This window comes from Erpetoichthys calabaricus, chromosome 5 (assembly GCF_900747795.2).
Source record: "Erpetoichthys calabaricus chromosome 5, fErpCal1.3, whole genome shotgun sequence".
Lineage (NCBI taxonomy): Eukaryota > Metazoa > Chordata > Cladistia > Polypteriformes > Polypteridae > Erpetoichthys > Erpetoichthys calabaricus.
Window position 1 is genome coordinate 166,002,134 of NC_041398.2, and position 22,939 is coordinate 166,025,072.

At 36.2% G+C, this 22,939-nt stretch overlaps 1 protein-coding gene across 2 annotated transcripts in view; it reads left to right on the top strand.

Moving 5' to 3' along the window:
* The first annotated feature begins 665 nt into the window (after nt 1–665).
* exosc9 (exosome component 9) overlaps nt 666–22,939 on the top strand; it is a 59,710-nt gene continuing 37,436 nt past the window's right edge. The window contains exons 1-6 of one of the 2 annotated variants that reach the window (XM_028802177.2): nt 666–808; nt 4,540–4,634; nt 6,674–6,793; nt 9,662–9,764; nt 12,368–12,505; nt 15,509–15,591. In XM_028802177.2, the coding sequence (XP_028658010.1) occupies nt 743–808; nt 4,540–4,634; nt 6,674–6,793; nt 9,662–9,764; nt 12,368–12,505; nt 15,509–15,591 (605 nt within the window). In that variant the 5' untranslated portion in view covers nt 666–742. Of the gene's footprint in view, nt 809–4,539; nt 4,635–6,673; nt 6,794–8,732; nt 9,361–9,661; nt 9,765–12,367; nt 12,506–15,508; nt 15,592–22,939 lie in introns of those variants that run through there. The other variant, XM_051927656.1, reaches the window with a different exon arrangement.

A 22,939-nucleotide genomic window follows, 5' to 3' on the forward strand; every position in this document is an offset into this window, starting at 1 on the left:
ACACAGTGATGTTGACTTTACCCTCGTAGTTTATTTTTGTCATTAAAGTAGAACGTCATAAACGTCATCTTAAAATCAATGTTTAATCTACTAGATTTTCTCAAACCCCGTCATAACTGATGTAGCACATTAAATGCTTCGTATTAAGTGTTCCCCCACCCAGTTCTTAATCGCTACGTGCTTCTTAAACCAACGTCCTCTTGCAGGCCGCGATCGCCACACAGAATACATTCACTTCATGATATTACTGCTCTCTGCACATTTAGAATGCTAAGACACTTGATATCATTTTCATGATAGGAACACACGAAGCATTTAATGTGCTACATTAGTTAAAACGGAGTTTGAGAAAATCCAATAAACATTGATTTTAAGATAATATGTACGACATGGCAAAGTTAAGATAGAGAGAGAAACAAATGTTTGAAGTGGAAATGTCGACTTTAATCGCTACATAAACGAAGAGGTTAAAGTGGAAATGTCGAGAATAAAGTCAACATGAATCCGTATTTTTTATCTTCTCCATGGCCCTAATACGTTTCCATAAATAGGGATAGATGGTTTTATAATGTAACCGATGCCTTTAAAACTACCAAAACTATCCAGTTATGAATTCCGGCAGCTCCACTCCAACTCTGCAATATGATTGACTGCTCAACCGTGCGTCGCTCTTTTGTTACGTCATAAGACCGCGCTTCTCCATGTGTTTTCGCGATAGAATAGAAAGTCGAAAAGAACAGTAATGAAAGAGACACCACTATCAAATTGTGAGAGGCTTTTTCTACTACAAGCTATCGCAGAGAAAAAGGTAATGATTATTGTAATATTTATAGTTATTTTTAAACATCTGAAATTCAGTAGACTATGGTTAATATCGATGTTTTTATAGAAGGTTACATAGTGAAAACTGTTTATTTCTCATTAACCCAACAAATATACACTCATTTTTGTTAAAATTAAGAGGTGCTTAGTGCTGTATGGTAGTAAAAGTACCGATGCCTTTGTTTTTGGTTTCTGGATATTGTTAGATATTCTAAAAAGTGCACCTTTTAACCGATTATACGAATTTTACATGGAGTGTGCTTTGCGAATATGCTGCAATGCGATGACTTCAGTTCTTGAAATCGTGAAAAGACTGTCCCAATTAAAAGCCATGATGTCTTCCTCAAAGTGTACTTGATGCTGATAGACAATGGGAAAATGGCTTAAAGGAAATCCGCTGTTTTCTCCGGGTTTACCCAGCGCTAAATCTGATTTATTTAAATGGGAACTATAAGCGATAGTAAAGCAACGAATAAAAGTGCTGCTCAACACCTCCAGAGTCGTGGGTTCAAATCCGAGCCCATTCATTGCCTGACTAATGTCTGTATATTATTATTGACTGTGAGTCCTTTTTCCATGGACTTCCGTTTATTCCCACACCCTCAAATAAAAATTTTTAGGTTTATTTGCATATGTAATCTTTGGCTCAATGAGTGCTCAGCGGTGAACTGACCTGCCGTCCATGATTGGCAGAAGTTTTGAGCCCAAAGAGAGCAAAATTGATTTCGCTTCCCCTGACCATATTTTGTAATAAGGGTTTAAGAAAATTGATTAATGTGTGTATTATGTTTTAAATAGATTTATCGGTGAGTAAGTATTGTGGTACCATTTACAAGCTTTTCAAACTGGTACAATTAAGCTCAAAATGATCTTGTACTTAACACAATCTATATATATCCTCTTTAATAAAATCCCTGTGTGCGTCAAGGCGTCCGTGGTGAAGTGCGCATGCGCGGTGCGCGATATTATTGTCAGAGAAAGTTGCAGGCGTTTTATGGAAATTTGAACCAGTATTACTGCGAGGGGAAATTAAAGGTACACAATACAGTCACTCATATTACAGCCACACATACACGCCAATATTACTGTCAGAGGAGATTAAAGGCATATTACCGACGCACACGCCTGTATTACCGCCAGAGAAAATTAAAGGTATATTACGGACGTACAAGCCAGCGGACGTACAAGACAGTATTACTGTCACAGAAAATTAAAGACACACAATACACAACGGCAGCCCACGAAGAACGATCAGCTCAGCAAGTAAACATCAAGAAAGGCTGAAAGAAAGAAAAATTCGACCAACAAAAAGAATGAGGTCAAAGCCACTTGCCATTTAATATAGACTGTTCCTACTAATGTTTATGCACTACTGTTCTAGCGCCCGTTATTGTAACGGGCTAAATGACTAGTACAGGGGTAGGCAACGTCGGTCCTGGTGAGCCGCAGTGGCTACAGGTTTTCATTCCAACCGAATTGCTTAATTAGAAACCAATCATTGCCAATCTCAGACCTTATTTAATTTTATGGCTTGTTAGTCTGTGCAATGTAAGGCTCTTATATCGTAGATTTTTTTCCTTTCCAAAGATATCATCCAAATGATATGAAGCCTAAAACAGATCATTTTCAGTCTGTCACATTTTTCTATTAAGTGTTTTATTAAATCAAACAGTGCATGATGAACACACACAGATGTAATTGGAAAAAAGCTAGCTGGAGAACTGCTGGCTGCTTTGTCTTTTACATCTTATTGCTAATAAGGAGCAATTAAAACACTGAATGCAGCAGTTTAAGATTGAAATAAGCAATTAAGGTTGGAGAACCTTAACAAGCGAGACCACTAAAATGAAGCATCAAAATGTCACTTAAGCAATATGTGCTTCATCAGCAATAATTGAGTTCTCGTTAAGGAACTGGGTTGGAACAAAAACCTGCACATACTGCGGCTCACCAGGACCGACGTTGCCTACCCCTGGACTAGTATATATATATATAATTCACTAAGTCCATGGCAAGCAAGACGCACGCAAGACCGTGCCCCGCTCAGCAATTCACTAAGCAGCCGACCATGGCACACGCATTACAGAGCCAACAATTTGCGCGAAAGCATTTGCCAAGAATGTTTTCATTAATCAAGAACGAAAGTCGGAGGTTCGAAGAAGATAACATACCGTCGTAATTCCGACCATAAACGATGCCGACTGGCGATCCGGCGGCGTTATTCCCATGACCCGCCGGGCAGCCATTACTCCCACTGGCATGCCTCCGTATAAAGTCAAACTTAAAATTGATTCAGTCATCATGCTTCTGAGAAACCTCATGCCAGCAAGAAGTCTCCGTAAAGGCACTAGACTGACTATTCTCAGCATTCACCGCAATGTACTGGAGTGTAAAAAAATCGCAGCTCCTACCTCACAAACTGTCCATATTCCCCGGATTTCCCTGACCCCATCAGATTCAAATTTGCCTTTTACTTTTACACACAGAAATGACAATAAGGCGCAGGGACAAACTTTCAAAAACATATGCCTGTATCTGCCAAACCCAGTTTTCAGTCGCGGACAATTGTATGTTGGTCTCTCCCGAGTTCCATCTTTTCATTCGCTTACAGCACACAGGTGCGCGCGCGCGCGAGAGAGAGAGACACACACACATACACACACACACACACAGGCGCGAGAGAGAATCCCTGACCCCATCAGATTCAAATTTGACTTTTACGTTTACACGCAGACAATTTCCTGTTAGTAATTGTCATTGCAAAGGCCAATCTAAGGCACGGGGCCACATTTTCAAAACGATATGCCTGTATCTGCCAAACCCAGTTTTCAGTCACGGACAATTGTATATTGCTCTCTCCAGAGTTCCATCTTTTCATTCAATTACAGTGGTATCCTCAAACCCACCCCATTTGGACAACTGTGTCTTTCAAGAAGTGTTCACCCATCAGTACATAATTCTGCTAGTACAGTATATAGAATCAGTGGCGTAGCTCGAGTTTGCGCCACTCGGGGCGGGGCTTCAATTTGCCGCCCTCCAACATATGTTGTAATTTCTATTTAACCTATTTAAATAGAAAATTAAAATGAGGTATAGAGAAAAATTTAAGATACATTTTGCATAGATTTATTTATATAGAAACAGCAATATTTTTTTCACATATAATTATTTATAAGCATCAATTAGACAAGAATATAGTACAGACGCACTGATAAACTAATAATCAGAACACGGCTTAATATAATTACGCTGCGAAAACCAGAACCGGTGTGGTGTACAAGTGATAGGTGGGGATGAGGAAGAACGCATTCGGATTGTTAACGAAATGAAATTATACATTGTGAATTAGTTGTTTATCTTCCTAAAAGTTATTATCGGTGTAATGAATTTGTGAATTTCCCCTTGGGATTAATAAAGCATCTATCTATCTATCTAATGTTTGTTTATTTTTGTTATTGCCTCATAAATTTCAACTGCCGTGTCTGATGCCGTCATAGAAGGCATCACCATCATTTGTGGATGAAAATCAGAGAATTCATTCATGAGCGATATTTTTCCGAACCCTGTTGCTTACACATGAAGTGTTCTGAGCCTTTTGGCCAATAATGCCGCCCTCAAAAATGTGCCGCCCGGGGCAGACTGCCCCTAGCTACGCCACTGTATAGAGTATGAAGACATTTAACAAACTGACAGTGTTTTCCATTTTTCCTCCTGCAGCGCGTCGATGGAAGGCAGACATTTGATTACAGAAACATTAAGATAACATTTGGTACTGACTATGGCTGCTGTATTGTTGAGCTTGGGAAAACAAAGTGAGACTTTTCATTTTATTTATAATGTTTGGTTACATTGTATTGGAATTGCTCTTTGTGTTGTCCGTTATTACTGTTTCTGTCATAAATTTGACAGTGTTTCTAATAAGTAGTAGCAGGAATATTCATTTCTCCTTCTTCTAGTTGTACTGCTTACATATTTTGGATTGTTTTTTATTGCATGCCATATTTCACATCACTGACTTAATGAGCGGTTTTATTTAATTTATCACTAGAAAAGTAGAACAGCATGGATTAAAAGAGAACAATATAACTAGCACAATGCTATCATAATTTTATCAGCTTGCACAGTCATCATATTTCTCCTTTTAATAACACTGAACATTTTAAAACAATTGATTAGTTATAAATAGAAATTTTAGAATTGTATTTTTTTATTCAGTATCAAGCCAATGATTCAAACATTAAGATGGATTGTAATAATGAGCTGCTGAAAGTAAAGGAAACAAACAGAAACTAGGCATTCAAGGACCGTGAATTTGGCCTGATCTATTATCTTCAACTAATTTTTAATACCATAATGAAATGATCTTAGAGAATAATGGGAAAGTCATAGTTTGCAAGTGTAAGATTTGTGACGTCCTGGAAATCTATTTAGGCTTAGCTTGACAGTGTGTGAATAGCAACCAAGTTGCCTTGGTCATTCTGACTTTCATTATAAAGAAACTGGCTGCCATCAGGCCTACTATTTGATTTGCTCATTTCTGTCGTCTGACTGTGGCCCTACAGGGGTTTATTTTTCTCATATGACCATCAGAGGAGTTTTTTGTTTTCCTCTCCTCCGTGTCAGCTGGTCAAACAATAATATTCGGGAATGAAGAACTTCATCTACATCCTAATTCAATTGAAACCGCTAAGGACTGTTTTATTTGCTTTTTTATTTTTTCATTGACTTTAATAACATCAGACTGTTTCAGCTAAATGGGTTGCCTAGGTAAAATGTAGATATATGCTATATGTATTTATTTTTATATATATTAATTAGATCTGGTTGTTCTGTTGTCAACCTTAATGTGTAAATGTATAAATATTTTACTTAGAAAACCTTTTTTCTAATAAGTGAAGGTTTGTTATGCATTTTAGTGGTTAAATTTTGCTTAACAATACCTGGTTGATTTTGGATTTAGTGTACTTAACATTTATTAGAAATTATCATAGTATTGAGGAAGCAGATTCTCTCCCCATTTCTTTTCTTCTCCATTTATTTTTATTCACTTATTAATTTAGGGCGACATGGTGGCGCATTGGTAGCGCTGCTGCCTCACAGTAAGGAGACCTGGGTTCTCCCTGCGTGGAGTTTGCATGTTCTCCCAGTGTCTGCGTGGATTTTTTCCGGGTGCTCCGGTTTCCTCCCACAGTCCAAAGACATGTAGGTTAGGTGCATTGGCGATCCTAAATTGTCCCTAGTATGTGCTTGGTGTGTGTGTGCCTTGCGGTGGGCTGGCACCCTGTGTTGGCTGGGATTGGCTCCAGCAGACCCCCATGACCCTGTGTTAGGATATAGCAGGTTGGGTAATGACTGACTGACGTATTAATTCATCTATTTACTTATTTTCACTAGCTTTAAATTTTACTCTGCTGGCCATGTTGTCTTTCTCAGGGGTGGGGGTTGATTTGTTTTCGATGCTATTTTTGTTAAAATTTATCTATTTGTATGGAATGTTGTGTGATTACAAAAAAACAAATACAATTTAAAAAAAAAAACAAATTATCATAGTATTAATTAATGATAATAATCCAAGTAAATGTGGTAAATCTTTGTTTTTGTTGATTAATATGTGGAAAGCACATTTAGTTGCATGTAAATGTATGATAAGATGCTATATAAATAAAGTTGTTGTTGTTGTTATTACTTTGCAAATGTGTTAATTTTTCCTAAGAATCAATGCCACCAAAAATATAAAAAAATCATCCTTTCTTTGCTTATTATTCAGTGTTACAGAAAAAATGCAAAAGCAGATTAAAATCTTAAATTGTGTTTTAATTGCTAACATTTTCATCATTTTGTGTTTTATTAGAGTTTTGGCTCAGGTGTCATGTGAACTTGTTGCTCCAAAGAGTAATCGTCCAACAGAGGGAGTTTTGTTCTTTAACTTAGAACTTTCACCAATGGCATCACCATCATTTGAACCTGGCAGGTATACTTTTTAAACAGTTACTTGCTGTTCACATACAGTATATAATAAAATGTTGGTGTGTATATACATCTCTGAGGTGGCTTTAAACGTTTCTTTTCAAGGTGACATTATTCTAATGCCCAAAATCATTTCTGTAGTGAAAGATGGTTCCTTTTTGCTACACTAATACCAGGTTTGATGCATCTGAACAGACCCTATTGTCCATGCATACCTGAAAACTAAGTTATCCTTAAGAGATCAGGTGTGCAGGCCTGCATGGTGCTTGTCTTTCCCCTAAAGTACCTCCCTTCGGACTGTAGAACTACTCCACTGCAGGTTTAGTAATGCCATCTAACATTCTGAAGGATTTATGACATCTCGCTAGCTTTTTAAAAAGTATTAACCCTATTTATAAAGTAATCCATTAAATTCTGACAGGCAACATCAGATGAAAGAGGGAATGTATAAAATTATTGAGGAGAAAGGAGGCTTTATCATGGAGGAAAAATCAAATTCTCTCTTTTCATTTGCTGAAATAAGTGAAGAATGCTAATTAATTTTATCAAGCCCTAACGTCTTCCTATACATTTTACTTTATCCATCCAATGCTGCTTATGAATTTTCAACTGTCTAGAACAGCAAATATTTTTAGTTTTATGTGTATGTGATTTTATTAATTTGAAGTTATTTGTGAGCCAAGAAAAATATCTAGAATGTCATATAATGATAGATTTAAATATGAGCTATATCTGACAAAACTGCACCTAAAAAGTCATATAGTAACAATCAAGGCACTGATTTCTATCTGTACATTAAAAAATTTTGAATTACTAATTAGACCAGAGTTTAACCAGATCTCTGCAACAGTCACCTAAGAAACTTTCTTCCATCATCAAAAAGAAACATTTATCTAACCGTTTAGGAAGTGGTACAACGATTTCATTCCTTGTACCAGAAAAAAAAAACAGACAGGCATTCATCTAAAATGGTTACAGCTGATATATTAGTATTTCTTACAATAATTACATCTAAAATGATTCCTTTTACTTAAGTAGGAGAGTGAACAACTTAAACAAGATCAAAAGTAACCAATAATGAATTAAAATCGGATATAGCTGAGCTAGACAAGGAAAAGGTCAACCATTAAAATGAGCATTCTGTAGAAAGACAAAGTGAAGATGGAGTAAAGTTCATTAAAAAGGCAGTGTTGTTGCTTCCCAAAGGAGGCCAATAAATAATGACAGTCTTCTTGAAACATGGGCAGGAAAACGCCCGATCACATTGGTAACAACTTGAAAGTCAAGGAAATTCAATGGAAGCTTAAGTCATAATGTCGGTATCAATTAAAGGGATCCACATTTCAACAAGTGCAAAAATGTCAACGTTCTTGTCTAGAATAATGGCATAAATAGAAAAAGTCTTCTTAAATACAGAACAAGTGTTTAAAAGTGCCACCGTTGCCTTCTAATTCAGTACTTGGGGAAGGACCACACGTGTGCAACAAACTGGAGCCAATGGAACCATATGAATAGTCCTAAAAGGATAGTAATTAAAACATACTGTCATTGTTTCGTAGGTGGTCAGCAGACGAAAGACAAATCTGTGAACCACAATTTGACTTTTATCATTATTTCCAACTGTACACATCTGTGGCATACAGGACTGGCAAGGGACGTTTCTGCTTTTGAATGCCATAGCTGAACAAGGACAGAAGGGTCTTTAGAACAATTGGACTTTACACTATAGCTCAAAATTATCAAAACTTTGTAATCACTGTATAATGGACATCTCGGATTGACCGAAACACTACCAGCAAATCCATTGTTCGAATAGGGCTTACAAATATAGTAGATGGAACCAAATAAAACTAGCTGCACTTTTTGAAAAATATAATATATAAAATCCTATAAAACTGAGTGGCAACAAAAAGTAAAAATTGGGTAAAGCAAAAATGTAATTTCCGGGTTCTGTCAACAAAATAAGACAATTGATGTAAATTCACTAGAGCGCACAGATAACACAGTAGCATCAGCCATATTGCACCAGTACTAAACAATCTACTATAAAAACTGAGCAACCATTGCATCTGAGGGTGCAGTCCTCTATCAGCTCATATAAAATGCTGTTATCAGGATTATATCCTGGAACTTGGCCAGATAATTGACATTTGAATGGCTGTGGTATTTTATTTAAATAATGTTTCCATGTTTATATTCCAAATGTACACAATTTGATACTATCCATGATACACTTATTTTAAAATGTATTTACTCTGAGCCACGCTGTTCCCTGTTTATATACTGAGATTTTTGACCTTGAGCATATTAATTTAATTAAAGAGACACACACACTTGCTGTCCTCTTAATGTTTTCTTTTTGATTGTTTCATTGGACCCTTATGAGAGTGGAGTAGTCATAGCAAGGTTTATAAAACACTGTTCTTCGATCAAAGGAAATTCCAGAAGAGATGGAATGTTATTGGAACATACCAATCATGAAAAGGTTACAGAGCCATTTCTGAGGCTGTTTCATGTCTGAATGCAGGTCTGGTGGAATGTGACTTGTGAGAGCCTTCTACGCTGTCCAAGGTTTGTTTCAGTCTTTTGCCTGATAATTCAGTGAAAGCCCGTATATTAGAAAAGGTGATTTAAAAAGTGAATGAACAAAAGAACTAATTGCATTATTTTTAGAAACTAAAAACATTTAAATCACTTTTGTCAATAGTCATTGCATATGTGAGAATTACTTTTCCAAAGGATAGATTGTGTGCATTAGTACTAAACTGTCTTCATGGAATATGTAATCATTTTCTAATGATAATAATTATGTACAGTATTAATAATAATCATAATTATTCTAATCATTATGTAATCATTTTCTACTCTATAGACATTCTGAGCTGCTTGTGAAGTTAAATCGACTACTGGAGCGATGTTTCCGAAATTCTAAGTGTATTGACACAGAATCTTTATGTGTTGTATCTGGAGAAAAGGTACAAAAATACATTTTGATCAAATACATGTATGCATGTCTATTTTTCATTTTGGTTTGAAATACTGTGTGTGTGTGTGTTTTTTTTTGTTTTTTTTTTTTTTTTGTTTTTTGTTTTTTTTTTATAATAGTACCTTGCAAAAGTATTCAGACCAAATGTTCAATATGCTGTTAGTGTCTAAATTACACAACAGGTTTTGTTCCTATATGTATTTTTATTTTAAACTCCGGTTCAGCTTTATGGGACACCGTGCCAAACGGGTTGTTTTTAAAAACAAATGTAGCTATTTATCAGCATACAGAAGTTAATACACAAGTCAACACCTGAAATATCCAGTATGTGAACTCTTTTAAATTTTAAGATATAGAATAATGTAATTGTTAACTCAGTGTGTACCACCACAATATTCAAGTAAAGTCAATGTTACATTTTCTAGGCAAAAAACATGAGTTTTAGGAATCCTTGGCTCCCAAATTTGAGGGATGGTTTTTAAAAATTAATACTTAGGTGCATTTTAAGGAAATCCTATAATTATTTGTAAACTTTACTTTAGTACAATATTTATGTAATGGTATTTGTCTGCCTCTGAGCACTTTTGGCTTGATGGTCAAGAACTGGAATGTACATTAATCTTTTGTAACACTGCCCACAAAACAATTGCCACGGAAACTTCTATTTTGGTTAAGCCATTCTGAGGCCAACACTCAACTAGAGACGTCTTGAAAGTTTAGTGGATTAAAGTGAAATAAAATTGCACCAGTCAGGTTTTAGATTAGATTAGATTAGATTAGATTAGATTGGATAAACTGAGAGTTCTGCAGTACACTGGCCTGTATGTAAAGTTGGTAAGAAAGAAACCTTTACTAAAAAAATTATCTGAATTCCCGTCTAGTGTTGACCAAAAAGCATAAAAGAGAACCATGTAAGTTCTTCATTCATTCTTAATTGTCATAAATTAACAAGCTTTAGTACTTTGATCAAAATTTAAAGTGCAGTGCTTGGCATGAAATGTGCCACAAGATACATAAATCCTACAATGAAGTTTGGTGACTGAATGGCATGCTGTGGATTCTACTGGAAAATTTCATCACTCACATTGAGAGTAACAAATATACTTGGGGAGTAATGACTGGTAGGTAAAGTAGGACTGCTCCTAATTCAAGTGATGAACTGTGCTGATCACATACTACCCATTTTACACAATATCTATAAGTCTACTCCATGATTGAATACCTTGAGTTGAAGTCCAATAAATCACTTTTAGATGAAGAGAGATCTTGAGTTATCATATGTTCTCCACATGTAGGAGAGCTGGCTCACCCATTTGGAATATCAACTGGTCCTTCTTAGGAGACCCAAAGCACCACAAACCAGTGGTGAGATTGTCCCTAACAAATATCTGTGTTCAGAGAGAATTCAATTCTGCCCTCTGGTGGATTTTTTTTTCTCTTTCAACTGAGAGGAGCTGCATGTTTCCAAACAAACCAGAAACATTAGGAAGCAATGGAGAATGCGACAATAGTTGTCAAGTTGAAGAATGCAGCTTACCATGCAGTGTTTACAGAAAGGGGCATAGATTTTTGCTGAAAAGGCAGGAAGGAAACCTTATAATAGTAACTGTAGTAAAATACCTGAGCTCATGGAGAATGCTTTTTACATTGTCTCAGAGAAGATCTAGTAAGCCATACAAAGTGACTCAAGAAGAACAGATCAGCACTGAGTGAAGATATTGCAGTAGGAGCAAATTGCATAACCTGCATAAACCTGATAGGTTCTCTGTCTGTGAAGGAATGATTTGCCAGATGTATCTAGTAGAACTGGATCCATCTCTATGGCTGAGATTCACTGTGGTATTTAAGAGGTAGATAAAATCAAGTCAGAATTTCTGAAAAATGGATATTGTATAGTAGGCTTGTTTAACATAAATATGTACGTATGTGTAATTTGAAGAAATTAGTTTTAATTTGTCAGACGGGGGGCATTGTTAACCAAATTTTAAAAAGATGAAGTAGAGTATCTGTTCTGGTTGAACAGACTTCTGCCAATTGATGAACTTTGCATACAGAAAGGGTCATGTCAAGGCTACCCCTCCCCACCCAATTGTGAGTTGAGCAATAAATTCTGCTTTGTTCAGTGGGTATGAAGGCATTTAATAGTTGTGGGTTCTAAGCATGCTGCTATGTGCCATTTGGTCTCTGTATTTGTGAAGTGAATGTTTTGTCATCATATTTGTCACTAAGTTGGTTTCAAATTTGTGACTCCACTGAAGGTGCTTCTTTTCATTATTTTTACGAACAGGAAATCAAGTTACAAGCATCGTTTGTAGAATACCCAGTTCAGGGACATGATAAGATGATGCACTCCTGGATTCATATAACCATGATTTATAGCAAATTACTGTACCTATTACTGAGATAACAAGTTTCCAAAAGGTTATCGTAGAATTAGATCTTTAAAACTTTTTTTTTACCTGGATTTTCTTAATATTTACAGATGATTTGTGTATGATTTAATGTTTCTTGTAATATATTTTAATATATCTGTTGACTGCATATATAGGAGGTTTACTTTTCATGGCATTAACACTTTGTTTCATTTTAAAGGTGTGGCAGATCCGGGTAGACTTGCATTTGCTAAATCACGATGGTAACATTATGGATGCAGCAAGTATTGCAGCTATAACCGCACTGTGCCATTTCAGAAGGCCAGATGTGTCTGTTATAGGGGAAGAGGTCACTGTGGTATGTGTTTAACTTGATTTTTGTTTGCAAATTACTGTCTTTTATATGTGTAATAGGCTTAGAATTAACTGTCAGGAATATTTTTCCATACAATGTTGGTCTCAGAATATAAAGTATTGAAATGTTGTTGTATGGTGAGATTATTATTTTGGGAATTGTGACATTTTTTTTATCTGGCTGAAGTTCATGAATAAATTTGATCAGAAGATAAATCTCTACAACGATGCACATCTCTGTATATATAAAATCCTACGTCTGTCTTTCTGTATGTCTGTCTACTTTTCACAAGAAAACTACTAAACGGATTTAGATCGGGTTTGTTTTATATAATTTGCTTGAACATTCTGGTTGATTTTGTGACTTCTCTCATCACTCCAAGTATCATAGTTTGCTTATGGCAGCAATTTATAAGCACAAAGCAAAGAAAAAGGCTGCGGGCTGAGGGGAGGGGGAGGTATAAAAGTAATCAATTGGTGCTCAAATTATTTGACACACTGTCTCGGACATGCACTTCAATAAATACCATTTTAGAACACAACGATTCAGTTCATTATCTGACAGAATTTTTAAATTCAATTAATCCTCCTAGCATGCCGTCCCACAAATTAGCATTGAAAGTAGGAGCACCAATTATCCTTTTGAGAAACCTGAGCCCACCTAAACTTTGCAATGGTACCCATCTCCAGGTCTGTCAGCTTCGGAACAACATCATAGAGGCAATAATCATCACAGGATGTGGCATTAGCAAGAGGTTTTTAATCCCTCGCATTCCTCTAATCATAGCAGAAATGCTCTTTCAATTCAAGAGATTACAGTTCCTGGTGAAGCTTTGCTTTGCAATGTCAATTAACAAGGCCCAGGGACAGACACTCAAGTTGGCAGGGGTTGATCTTAGCTCTGCATGCTTTTTGCACTGTCAGCTTTACGTTGCTTTCTTTTGGGCTAGTTCCCCAAGAAACCCACATGTCCTTGCCCCTGAGAACAAAACCAAAAATATTATATATCAAGATGCCCTCGGATAGGAAACTTACCAATTTAAATTGTTCTCAATACAATTTTTTTTTTTTTAATTGATTTTTAAAGTTTGGCCTGTTTCATTATTACGCAGGGGACAGCTAGAATATTACAAAAGAGACAAGAAAGAAAAAAGTGATAGGAGTAAAAATTAAATGCTGCTGAAGTATCTGCCTATGACTTAATGCTAGGCTGATACTGTACATAGAAAATGAAAAGCAGGATAGCAAAAAGTGAGTTGAATATTTGCTGCAGATCTTTCTAAATTCTGCACTTTAAAAATGAAAGCAAACTAGTTTTTCATTCTTTCTTTATGATTATGTATGTATTTATACATATATATAATAAGCATGCAATACTTCATGGAAATATGGTCAGTTTTGTGCTACTTAGTTCGTCTGACATTGCCATTTTGGGCTCAAATAGTGGATGGGCTTTCTGACGTTTTATACGTATTCCAGAGGAGGGAGAAGTGGATGTTATGCCTTTTCAATTTTAACTCTAAAAAATGTTGTCGTTCCATATTTTGGCACGATCTAGAGCCTGGAAAGTGGTATTCTAAAACATAAAAGTAGCAAGAATCTTGACCAAAGGCTGTACAACTTAAGAATACAAGAGTAATTAGCTTAAATAAAACAAATGCTACTAAAATGTAAATCCCAGATATCTAATTTGCTTCATTATGTCTGTACATAACTCGTATTTAATTTTTCACACTGAACTGTGAAAATGAAAAACTTTTCATAACAATTATACTGGGAAAGCTGTAAAGCAGTAATGCTGACATCAAAGGGATATCTTATTTTAACCAAGGATTAAGGCTAATCAAAAATGAATGCAGTTGAAGGTCCCTGCCTATTGTCTCATAACTACAAAGCACAGAAAATAAGACCAATGCACCAGCTAGAAAGAAGGCTGAAAGGAAAAAGGGAGCTTAGTCAGACACCCAAAAGAAGTTGTCAACACCACCACAACTTTCTGCTCACCAATGGTGGCTTTCATAAGAAGCAAAAAACATGAAACTGTCTGCATCCACTTACCAGCTCAAAGGAACACGGTGATATTTTATCGAACAATCATGCCTTTGGCAAAAACATTGTAAACAAAACATTCTTTAACAATTAATAAAGTAATTTAAATTTAAACCTGGGTAATATACAGTACCTTTTTATTGTATTTTGTTTTGGATCATTGTTAATGGGTATTTTACTAGTTATTTTAAAGACAATATTCTTAGGTTTTTTTTCTGCTTTGCTTATTGTGTATATTATGGTCCTTATGTATGTATTTTACTGTATTTTGCTATAGTTTATCTAAATATGGTTAATTCTAATATTTATTGTCTTGTGCATTTGCAATATATTGTCCCATTTTATTTTATAATCTTGTCATAAAGAGATACTGATACATTTAAGCAATACTACTATGTAGAGAAGGTGAGGCATAGAAGAGCTTGATAAACCTCTGAGACTATGCAATGGAATTTTTAATTAAAAAAATGTTGAACTAAGTTAGCCCATTTATTATTAACATTTAGCAAAGACAGAGGAAAAGAATCTCCTTGAGTAAGTGACTAAGACTAAAATAATAAATTATCTTGGTTTGGCTTCAGTGGTCAGGTTTGTGCTGCAAATAAGAGGAATCCTCAATGTAAGTTGTATGTTACAAACATGGAAAAGAGCTGTTAATAAAAATTTACCAAATCACGTGTTACATGTGGAACTCTGGAAGTGATCACTTAACATTGCTCATTCTGCACTTTTTCTTGTTGAAGAAGCCTTTTTATCTTGGGTAATTAGTCAGTACTTTTTTTTTTTTTTTTTATACTATAGTAAAATTTGTACTGCTTCACTTTCACTTTTGAACTTGTTGTTATATTCACAGTTAATTTCCCTAAACAAATGCATAATTCCATGATTTATATTCATAAATTTTACAGCCATCACCTTCCTTATGTTTCTCAATGCTGTTTCTTGTCTGTTTTTGCAGTACAGCGTGGATGAACGTGACCCAGTTCCATTATGCATTCATCATATGCCTATCTGTGTTAGTTTTTCCTTCTTCCAGCAAGGGTAAGCATATGCTGCTGAAAAGCCGTTTTATGTGTTATGAGAAAGTAGTATATTTGAGATGTGAAAAATGTCCTTTTAAGTTTGTTTTATTCTATGTATTGAAGTAGTATAAAGCAGTACCGGTAGCTACAGTTCTTTACATTTGTGTTCTTGTAGCTTTGTATATGTGCTCATTAAGACTCATACACTCACATATGCTGTAATTACAGTGCATACTAAAGGTTTAATAAACTATATTGATTTGCCTAAAATTGCAAATTTCCAAAACCTCCAGTAATTATGAGGTGTAGATTCTTTGTCTGGAGCAAAACCACCCCTTTTCAATAGAGTTTAGTAAGCCATTTTGTTGACAAGAGACTTTAGTTATTTGACCAAGTCAAAGAATGTGTAATTCGTAATATGTTTGCTTTATGTTTGTGTGTTTTTGTTGTTGAGATGCTGGGGTCATGGACTATTTTATTTTTTTCAAGTCAGATTATTTAATCATTTCAACAGATTTAAAAACTCAAGGTACAGCTCATGTAACTACATTGTGTGTGTGTGTGTGTGTGTGTGTGTGTGTGTGTGTGTGTGTGTGTGTGTGTGTGTGTGTGTGTGTGTTCATCTGTCTCACAATTACTTGTGAAATAATAGGGATAGAACCTTGATCTTTGTCTTAATTGAAAGTTTAGAATCTGATATGTCCTGGATTATGTAGTGGCACCCTGGTAGACTTGATCTGAAGTCATGTGTTTATGACAAAGTGTAAAGAAAAAGAACAGCAGCAGCATCAGGCCCATTGCAGAAGGTGGTAGAAGCAACAGGTTGGCCATAAAGGATTGCAAAGTGACATGTGGTCATGTGTTTACAGCTAAATATAAATAATAAGAGAAATCAAGTGATAGCCTCCATAATGACACATAAAAAAAGAACAGCAGAGACATCTGCTAAACGTCAAGCACATCACAAAAGGCGAATGAGCATGCAAGATGTTAAAGCACATAATCAAGCAAGAAGTAAGCCTGAATTGAGACCGATTTGTTCTGGAAAAAAAAAAAAAAAAAACAGTACGTTGCGGCAACCTACTGGCCATTTTACTGGTGGGCAGAAAACTTTATTGTAATCAAAGCACGGTCTCCGCAAGCCCATCTATTGTTAATACCTCAGGATATGGTACGTGTGTGTTCAGAATTTATAATAAAGTATTCTGTTAATTGCTCATCAAACATTACACTTTATTAAACTTAAATAATGGATAGCAAAGTGATGTGTGGTCATGTGTTTGCAGTAAAACCAAATGATAACCACTATAACAGCAGAAAGAAAAAGAGCAGCAACATCTGCCGAGCATCAAGTGAATTTCAGAAGGGGATTAAGTGACAAAGACAGCGAAAGATTACAAGCAAGAAGTAATCCTGAATACAAAATAATTGAACAGCAGACAAACACAATATCACATAGGCATGCAAGGCAAAGTCCAGGTTACAAAGTGCAATACCTCTTATTTATTCTGCTTGCTTTAAATGAGCCACCAGAAGTAATAAAATACATTCTGACTTTTAAGAAAATGAAAGAAGTATCAACGGCTTCTTATCTTTAACTTGGGTTTTCGCATTTTATTTTGGGACCGTAAGTGCATGTGTTATACTAATAAATATTATAGGAACAATTCACCATCAGTTATCCAGGATTAAGTTTTTCATTTAGTCTATAGCTCACTTATGTGGTCATTTCCGATTATCTACCTTCAAAGGATGAGCCTATTATAATTGCCAAAACACGATCATGGTAGGAAGAAGAAAAAAAAAAAACACATTTTTAGTAGTGTGTCCAGTTAGGAAGTGTTAGTGGCATGAACCAGGTTCACTGCTGGGAAATGCACTAGTTCTGCTTACAGTCCCGCCTCAAAGCTACAACAAAGACGCATAAAATTTTTATACTTAGCCTTTACTGAATAACCATTAAGCCTACAGCCACATCAGGGGCCTCATGTATAAGCGGTGCGTACGCACAGAAATGTTGCATACGAACGTTTCCACGCTCAAATCGCGATGTATAAAACCTAAACTTGGCGTAAAGCCACGCACATTTCCACGGTACCTCATACCCTGGCGTACGCAATTTCTCCGCTCAGTTTTGCAGACTGGCGGCACCCAGCGTCAAAGCAGTGCTACTGTTCCTGTATGGTCACCCTTTCTTTCTTAGATCCACGTTCCTGGCGCGGCTTTATAAATACACTGAAACTAACTGCATATTGTTTTAGTGTAATGTATCTGATTGTAATAAACCTGCAGCAATATAATGGTCCAGGGAATAGCTATAGTATTCCAAATACCATAACTGCTTTAGCATTGTTAACCTCACTGCATCTTCTTCTTCTTTCAGCTGCTCCCGTTAAGGGTTGCCACAGCAGATCATCTTTTTCCATATTACTCTCACTGCACCACTCGGAGTATTTATATCACTGTATCTGAGTGGAGAATCACAGCAGCAGCTGATTGGAAAGAGAATTATCGGTATACAGTATCAAGCATGCTCCTCAGCCATGGCAAAACAGTTCAAAGCCTTTCCTGTACGGACTTCGGGGTTTAGAAAAAGTTTCATCCCAAGAACTATAAACACACTCAATCAGTCCATCAAGTGCTCCTTGTAGAACTGTTTGTACTTATAAGTACAATTACCTCACTGTAAACTTGCACTACAGTTATAATATTGCACAACCTGCGCCACTTTATAAAGCGCGTATTTACATATGATGATGGTATCATTTTTAAGATGAATTGCAGCAAAATATGTTGATTATATTTTACAGATAAAACTTTAACTTCTTTTAAATAATCTGTATTGTTAATAATTAAACATGTGAGGACACGGTGCCGCAGTGCTAGCTAGTTCAGGGATTGTTCCTGCATTGCATTGTATTCTTGCTGGTGCTTACGCGACACTGGAAGGATAGACGGATAGAATAATTAAACACGTACTACAAAGATATTTCAATGTTCCTTAAAAGTTTTGAAGAATCTGCTTTCTAAGCTTACAAATGGCTTCACGTCTGTTACAGAGCTAATTGTGTGGCGATTGGGTATTTGGAGAAAGAAAAGTAAGGACAGGAATTGGAGGTTAGTATGTTTAAAAGAAACAGTACTTCTGTAATAAATTATTTCATCGAAGGTCACGCATGGCGCAGCAAGCCTCTTGCATGAGACACGACCAAGCACTGCAGCTCCGCCACCGTGTTCCCATGTTTAATAACATGCTTTCATTCCTATCATCATGATAAAGATATCACGTATACATCTCAGTATTTTAATTACTCAGCGAGCTGTAATATCACAAATGTAATGGATTATGTGTCTTGTCAGAGAAAGAGAAAGCCCGTTTAAGAAGCAGGTAGTGATTCACACACATAGAGCACATAGAAGATCAAATACAGAACAAAGCATTTAACGTGCTACTTTAGTTACGATGGGATTTGAGAAACTAGTAAATTAAACAATTTTAAGATGAAGTTTATGATGTTCTACTTTAATGACAAAATAAACTACGTGATTAAAGTGGAAATTTCGAGATTAAAGTTGACATTTCGTGCTTTTTTTCACAGTGTGTGCCTTTTATTTTCCACTGTACCCTAATAAGCTTTCATATGACACTCAGACGTTGGGCTACGAGTCGCCTTTTCACGCCAACTTTGATATGTGACAACTTTTTTTATTTCGGCACTGTGCGACTTTGTGAACTTGAGCTTTCGAGTTTCTCCGACACGCTATGTCATTCGATCAACTTCCTTTTGTTGCTTATATAACTGTTTTAACCAACAATTAGTGCGTTTTTCTTTGCCTCTATTTGTTATTCACTGAAATTCTTCTGTTTTTCCTCGTACTTTTGCCATTGCCTTTTAACAGAACACTGGGCTTAAGGGCTATTTATATTGATTTGCATATTCAAAGAGGCATAATTCTGGGAGGAGTTGGGGCGGGACAGCACGCGCGTGCGTTTATTTCCACGTTGAGCGGGATTTATGTAGCGGAAGAACGCGGAAGTTGGCGAATGCACAGATTCCTGCATCTGGATTTTTCTGTGCATAAGCACATTTCGGCTTTAGTGCTTGCGTCATGTTACAGTGCGAATAAGATCGTTTGTGAAGTTTCATCCCTGCTGGGTATTCCATGGTCAACTGTAAGTGGTATTATTGGAAAAGAAGCATAAAAGTCACCAGCACTCTACTGATTCCGTAGCTGAAGAGTTCCAAACTTCCACTGGCATTAACTGTGCGGCAGGAGCTTCATGAAAGCCACACATCACCAAGTCCAATGGCAGGCATCAGATGAAGTGGTGTAAAGCTCACCACCACTGGACTGTAGAGCAGTGGAAGCATGTTCTATGGAGTGATGAATCACACTTCTCTGTTTGGCAGTCAGATGGGCAATTCTGTATTTGGTGGATACCGAGAGAATGTTGCCTGCCCTGATTGCATTTTCCAACTATGAAGATTGGTGAAGGAGGGATAATGATGTGGGTCTGTTTTTCAGGGTTTGGGCTAGGCCCCTTACTTCCAGTGAAGGACAATCTTAATGCTTCAGAATACCAAGACATTTTGGACAACGCTTTGCTTACAACCTTTGTATTCTAGCATGACCATGTCCCAGTGCACAAAGTAAGGTTCATAAAGACATGGTTGGATGGGTTCGGTGTGGAAGAACTTTACTGGACCACAGGGAGTCCTAACCTGAATCCCATCTAACACCTTTGGGATGAACTGGAATGGAGATTGCGAGCCAGGCCTTCTCATACAACATCAGTGCTTGACCTCATAAATGCTCTATAAAATGAATCTGCACAAATTCCCACAGAAACACTCAAATCTTGTGGAACGCCTTCCAAGAACAGTGGAAGCTACTACAGCTGCAAATGGGGCACAACACCATATTAGTCTATGTATTTGAATGCAATGTCATTAAAGTCCCAGTTGGTATAATGGTCAGGCATCCCAATACTTTTGTCCATATAGTGTAATAGTAAACATAATATTATAAAATAGAAATGTATGTGGTACAGAAAAGAATAATCTTTAATGAGCAAATAATGTTTGTGTGCAATGCTTATTAAATACACAGACCACTGTGATAATATTTATTGAAATTCATTGCTGCCTATAATTAATCTTCAAGACAATCATTGGAATAAATGCAGTACAACAGGGCTTCCTGTCTCTATAAATTATAAAAAAATCTTGATAGAATTTTATGTAAATAGAAGTTCACTACATTTTGTACTAGGAGTTTAAAACTGTATTTTAAAACAATTGGATATAAAAAAAATTTGAAAGTCTGCTTGTCATTAACAGTTTATTAGCTTCCAAAGTCCCATTGTGCTTTATGAATAAGTCCTTCAGTTTTAAAAAAAATCTCCCAACAGTATAAATATGTATCCATTAATGTAAATTCTTCCTCAATTTCTAAAACCTTACTGGATTTACTCGAACAGATACAAATGATTATTGCTTACAAAACGAAGGTTGCGTGTATTGCAACATTATACTTCCCTGGCAGCAATTTGCCATTCAAAAACATCCAATCATGATTTAGTCAACAGGACTTGGTGCATACAGTATATATGTTTAGACTTTTTTCATTTTTTTTCTTATTAAAGTTAAATTTTAGTTAATCTGAATTGCAGATTTTCTTTCTGCCTGCTATACAATAACATTACTGTATTGTATATTACCCTACCATGTATGTGCAAGGTATATATTTTCATCACAATTGCATTATGCTTTCCTAACTGCATTTCTTTTGGACCTTTATTGAGAGAAATCATTATCCCACAACCAACTGAATTTATTACAAGATTTAAGAGAATTGCATGTTATATAGAAATCTTGTTATAAATATTTATTTTCTGAAAGAGTAACATGCGAATTTAAATGAACGCAGTTAATCTTTGTTTCAGAATATTTTTATATGTTGGGATGTTTAGTATTCTTTTTTAGAGTTTTAACTTGTTTCAAAAACAGAATGATTTAGGAGTAATTTTCAGGCAGCTAAGACTAAAGCTTTACAAGCTGTCAATGTCCATGAGTTTATGTAGTTTTAAAAACAGCACATTACAATACAATACAATACAATACAGTTTATTTTTGTATAGCCCAAAATCACACAGGAAGTGCCGCAGTGGGCTTTAACAGGCCCTGCCTCTTGACAGCCCCCCAGCCTTGACTCTCTAAGAAGACAAGGAAAAGCTCCCAAAAAAAACCTTGTAGGGAAAAAATGGAAGAAACCTTGGGAAAGTTAGTTCAAAGAGAGACCCCTTTCCAGGTAGGTTGGGCGTGCAGTGGATGTCAAAAGAAGGGGGTCAATACAATACAATGCAGTACACAGAACAGAACAATTTCTCAATATAGTAAGAAATAAAAAATATACATTTTAGAAGTACAGAGCAGAATTTAACAGTAGATGATGTATCCCATAATAAGATTTGTATTTGTATAGAGTCCTGGAGACCTCATCCTTCAAGCTGCCTCCCCCATTTGGCCATTCCACGGCTGAAACAGTGCTGGGCCAGCCAATCCGATGAAAGGACCCCTCTTTCCCACGATTCCTGCGATCCTCCATCTGGGATGACTTTTCCTTAGGCAGGCAAAACAACTTGGCAGGTGGGCCGTGGCACCAAGTGCCACATTTGAGTACCGAGAAGAAAAACAGAATAAGTGAGGGTTAGTATACAATTATAACTGTCATGTTACTTATGTTTAAGTGCTAATGACTAACAACAGAGATGCAGTCTGTACAGTTAATCAGCAGCTCTAGTCAGGATATGCTAAACTGAAGTAGTGAGTCTTCAGCCGGGATTTAAAAGCTGAGACCGAAGGGGCATCTCTTAGAGTAGCAGGCAGACCATTCCACAGTTTAGGGGCCCTGTAACTAAAAGCTCGACCTCCCACTGTTATTTTATTAATCCTTGGAATCATAAGCAGACCGGCATCTTGAGATCTTAATGTGCGCTCTGGTTTGTAAGTCATGATAAGTTCAGACAAGTAAGCCGGACCTCGACCATTTAATGCTTTATATGTTAAAAGAAGGATTTTGAAATCTGCCCTAAACTTAACCGGGAGCCAGTGTAAGGATTTAAGAACTGGAGTTATGTGTTCGTATTTTCTTGTTCTTGTAATAATTCTTGCAGCTGCATTTTGGATTAACTGGAGGCTGTATAAAGAACAGTTTGAACATCCAGTGAACACTGCATTGCAGTATTCAATCCTACTAGAGATAAATGCATGAATTAGTTTCTCAGAATCCTGTTTATTCAAAAAGCGCCTTAATTTCCTAACATTTTTAAGATGGAAGAAACATGTTTTGGACAACTTTGTAAC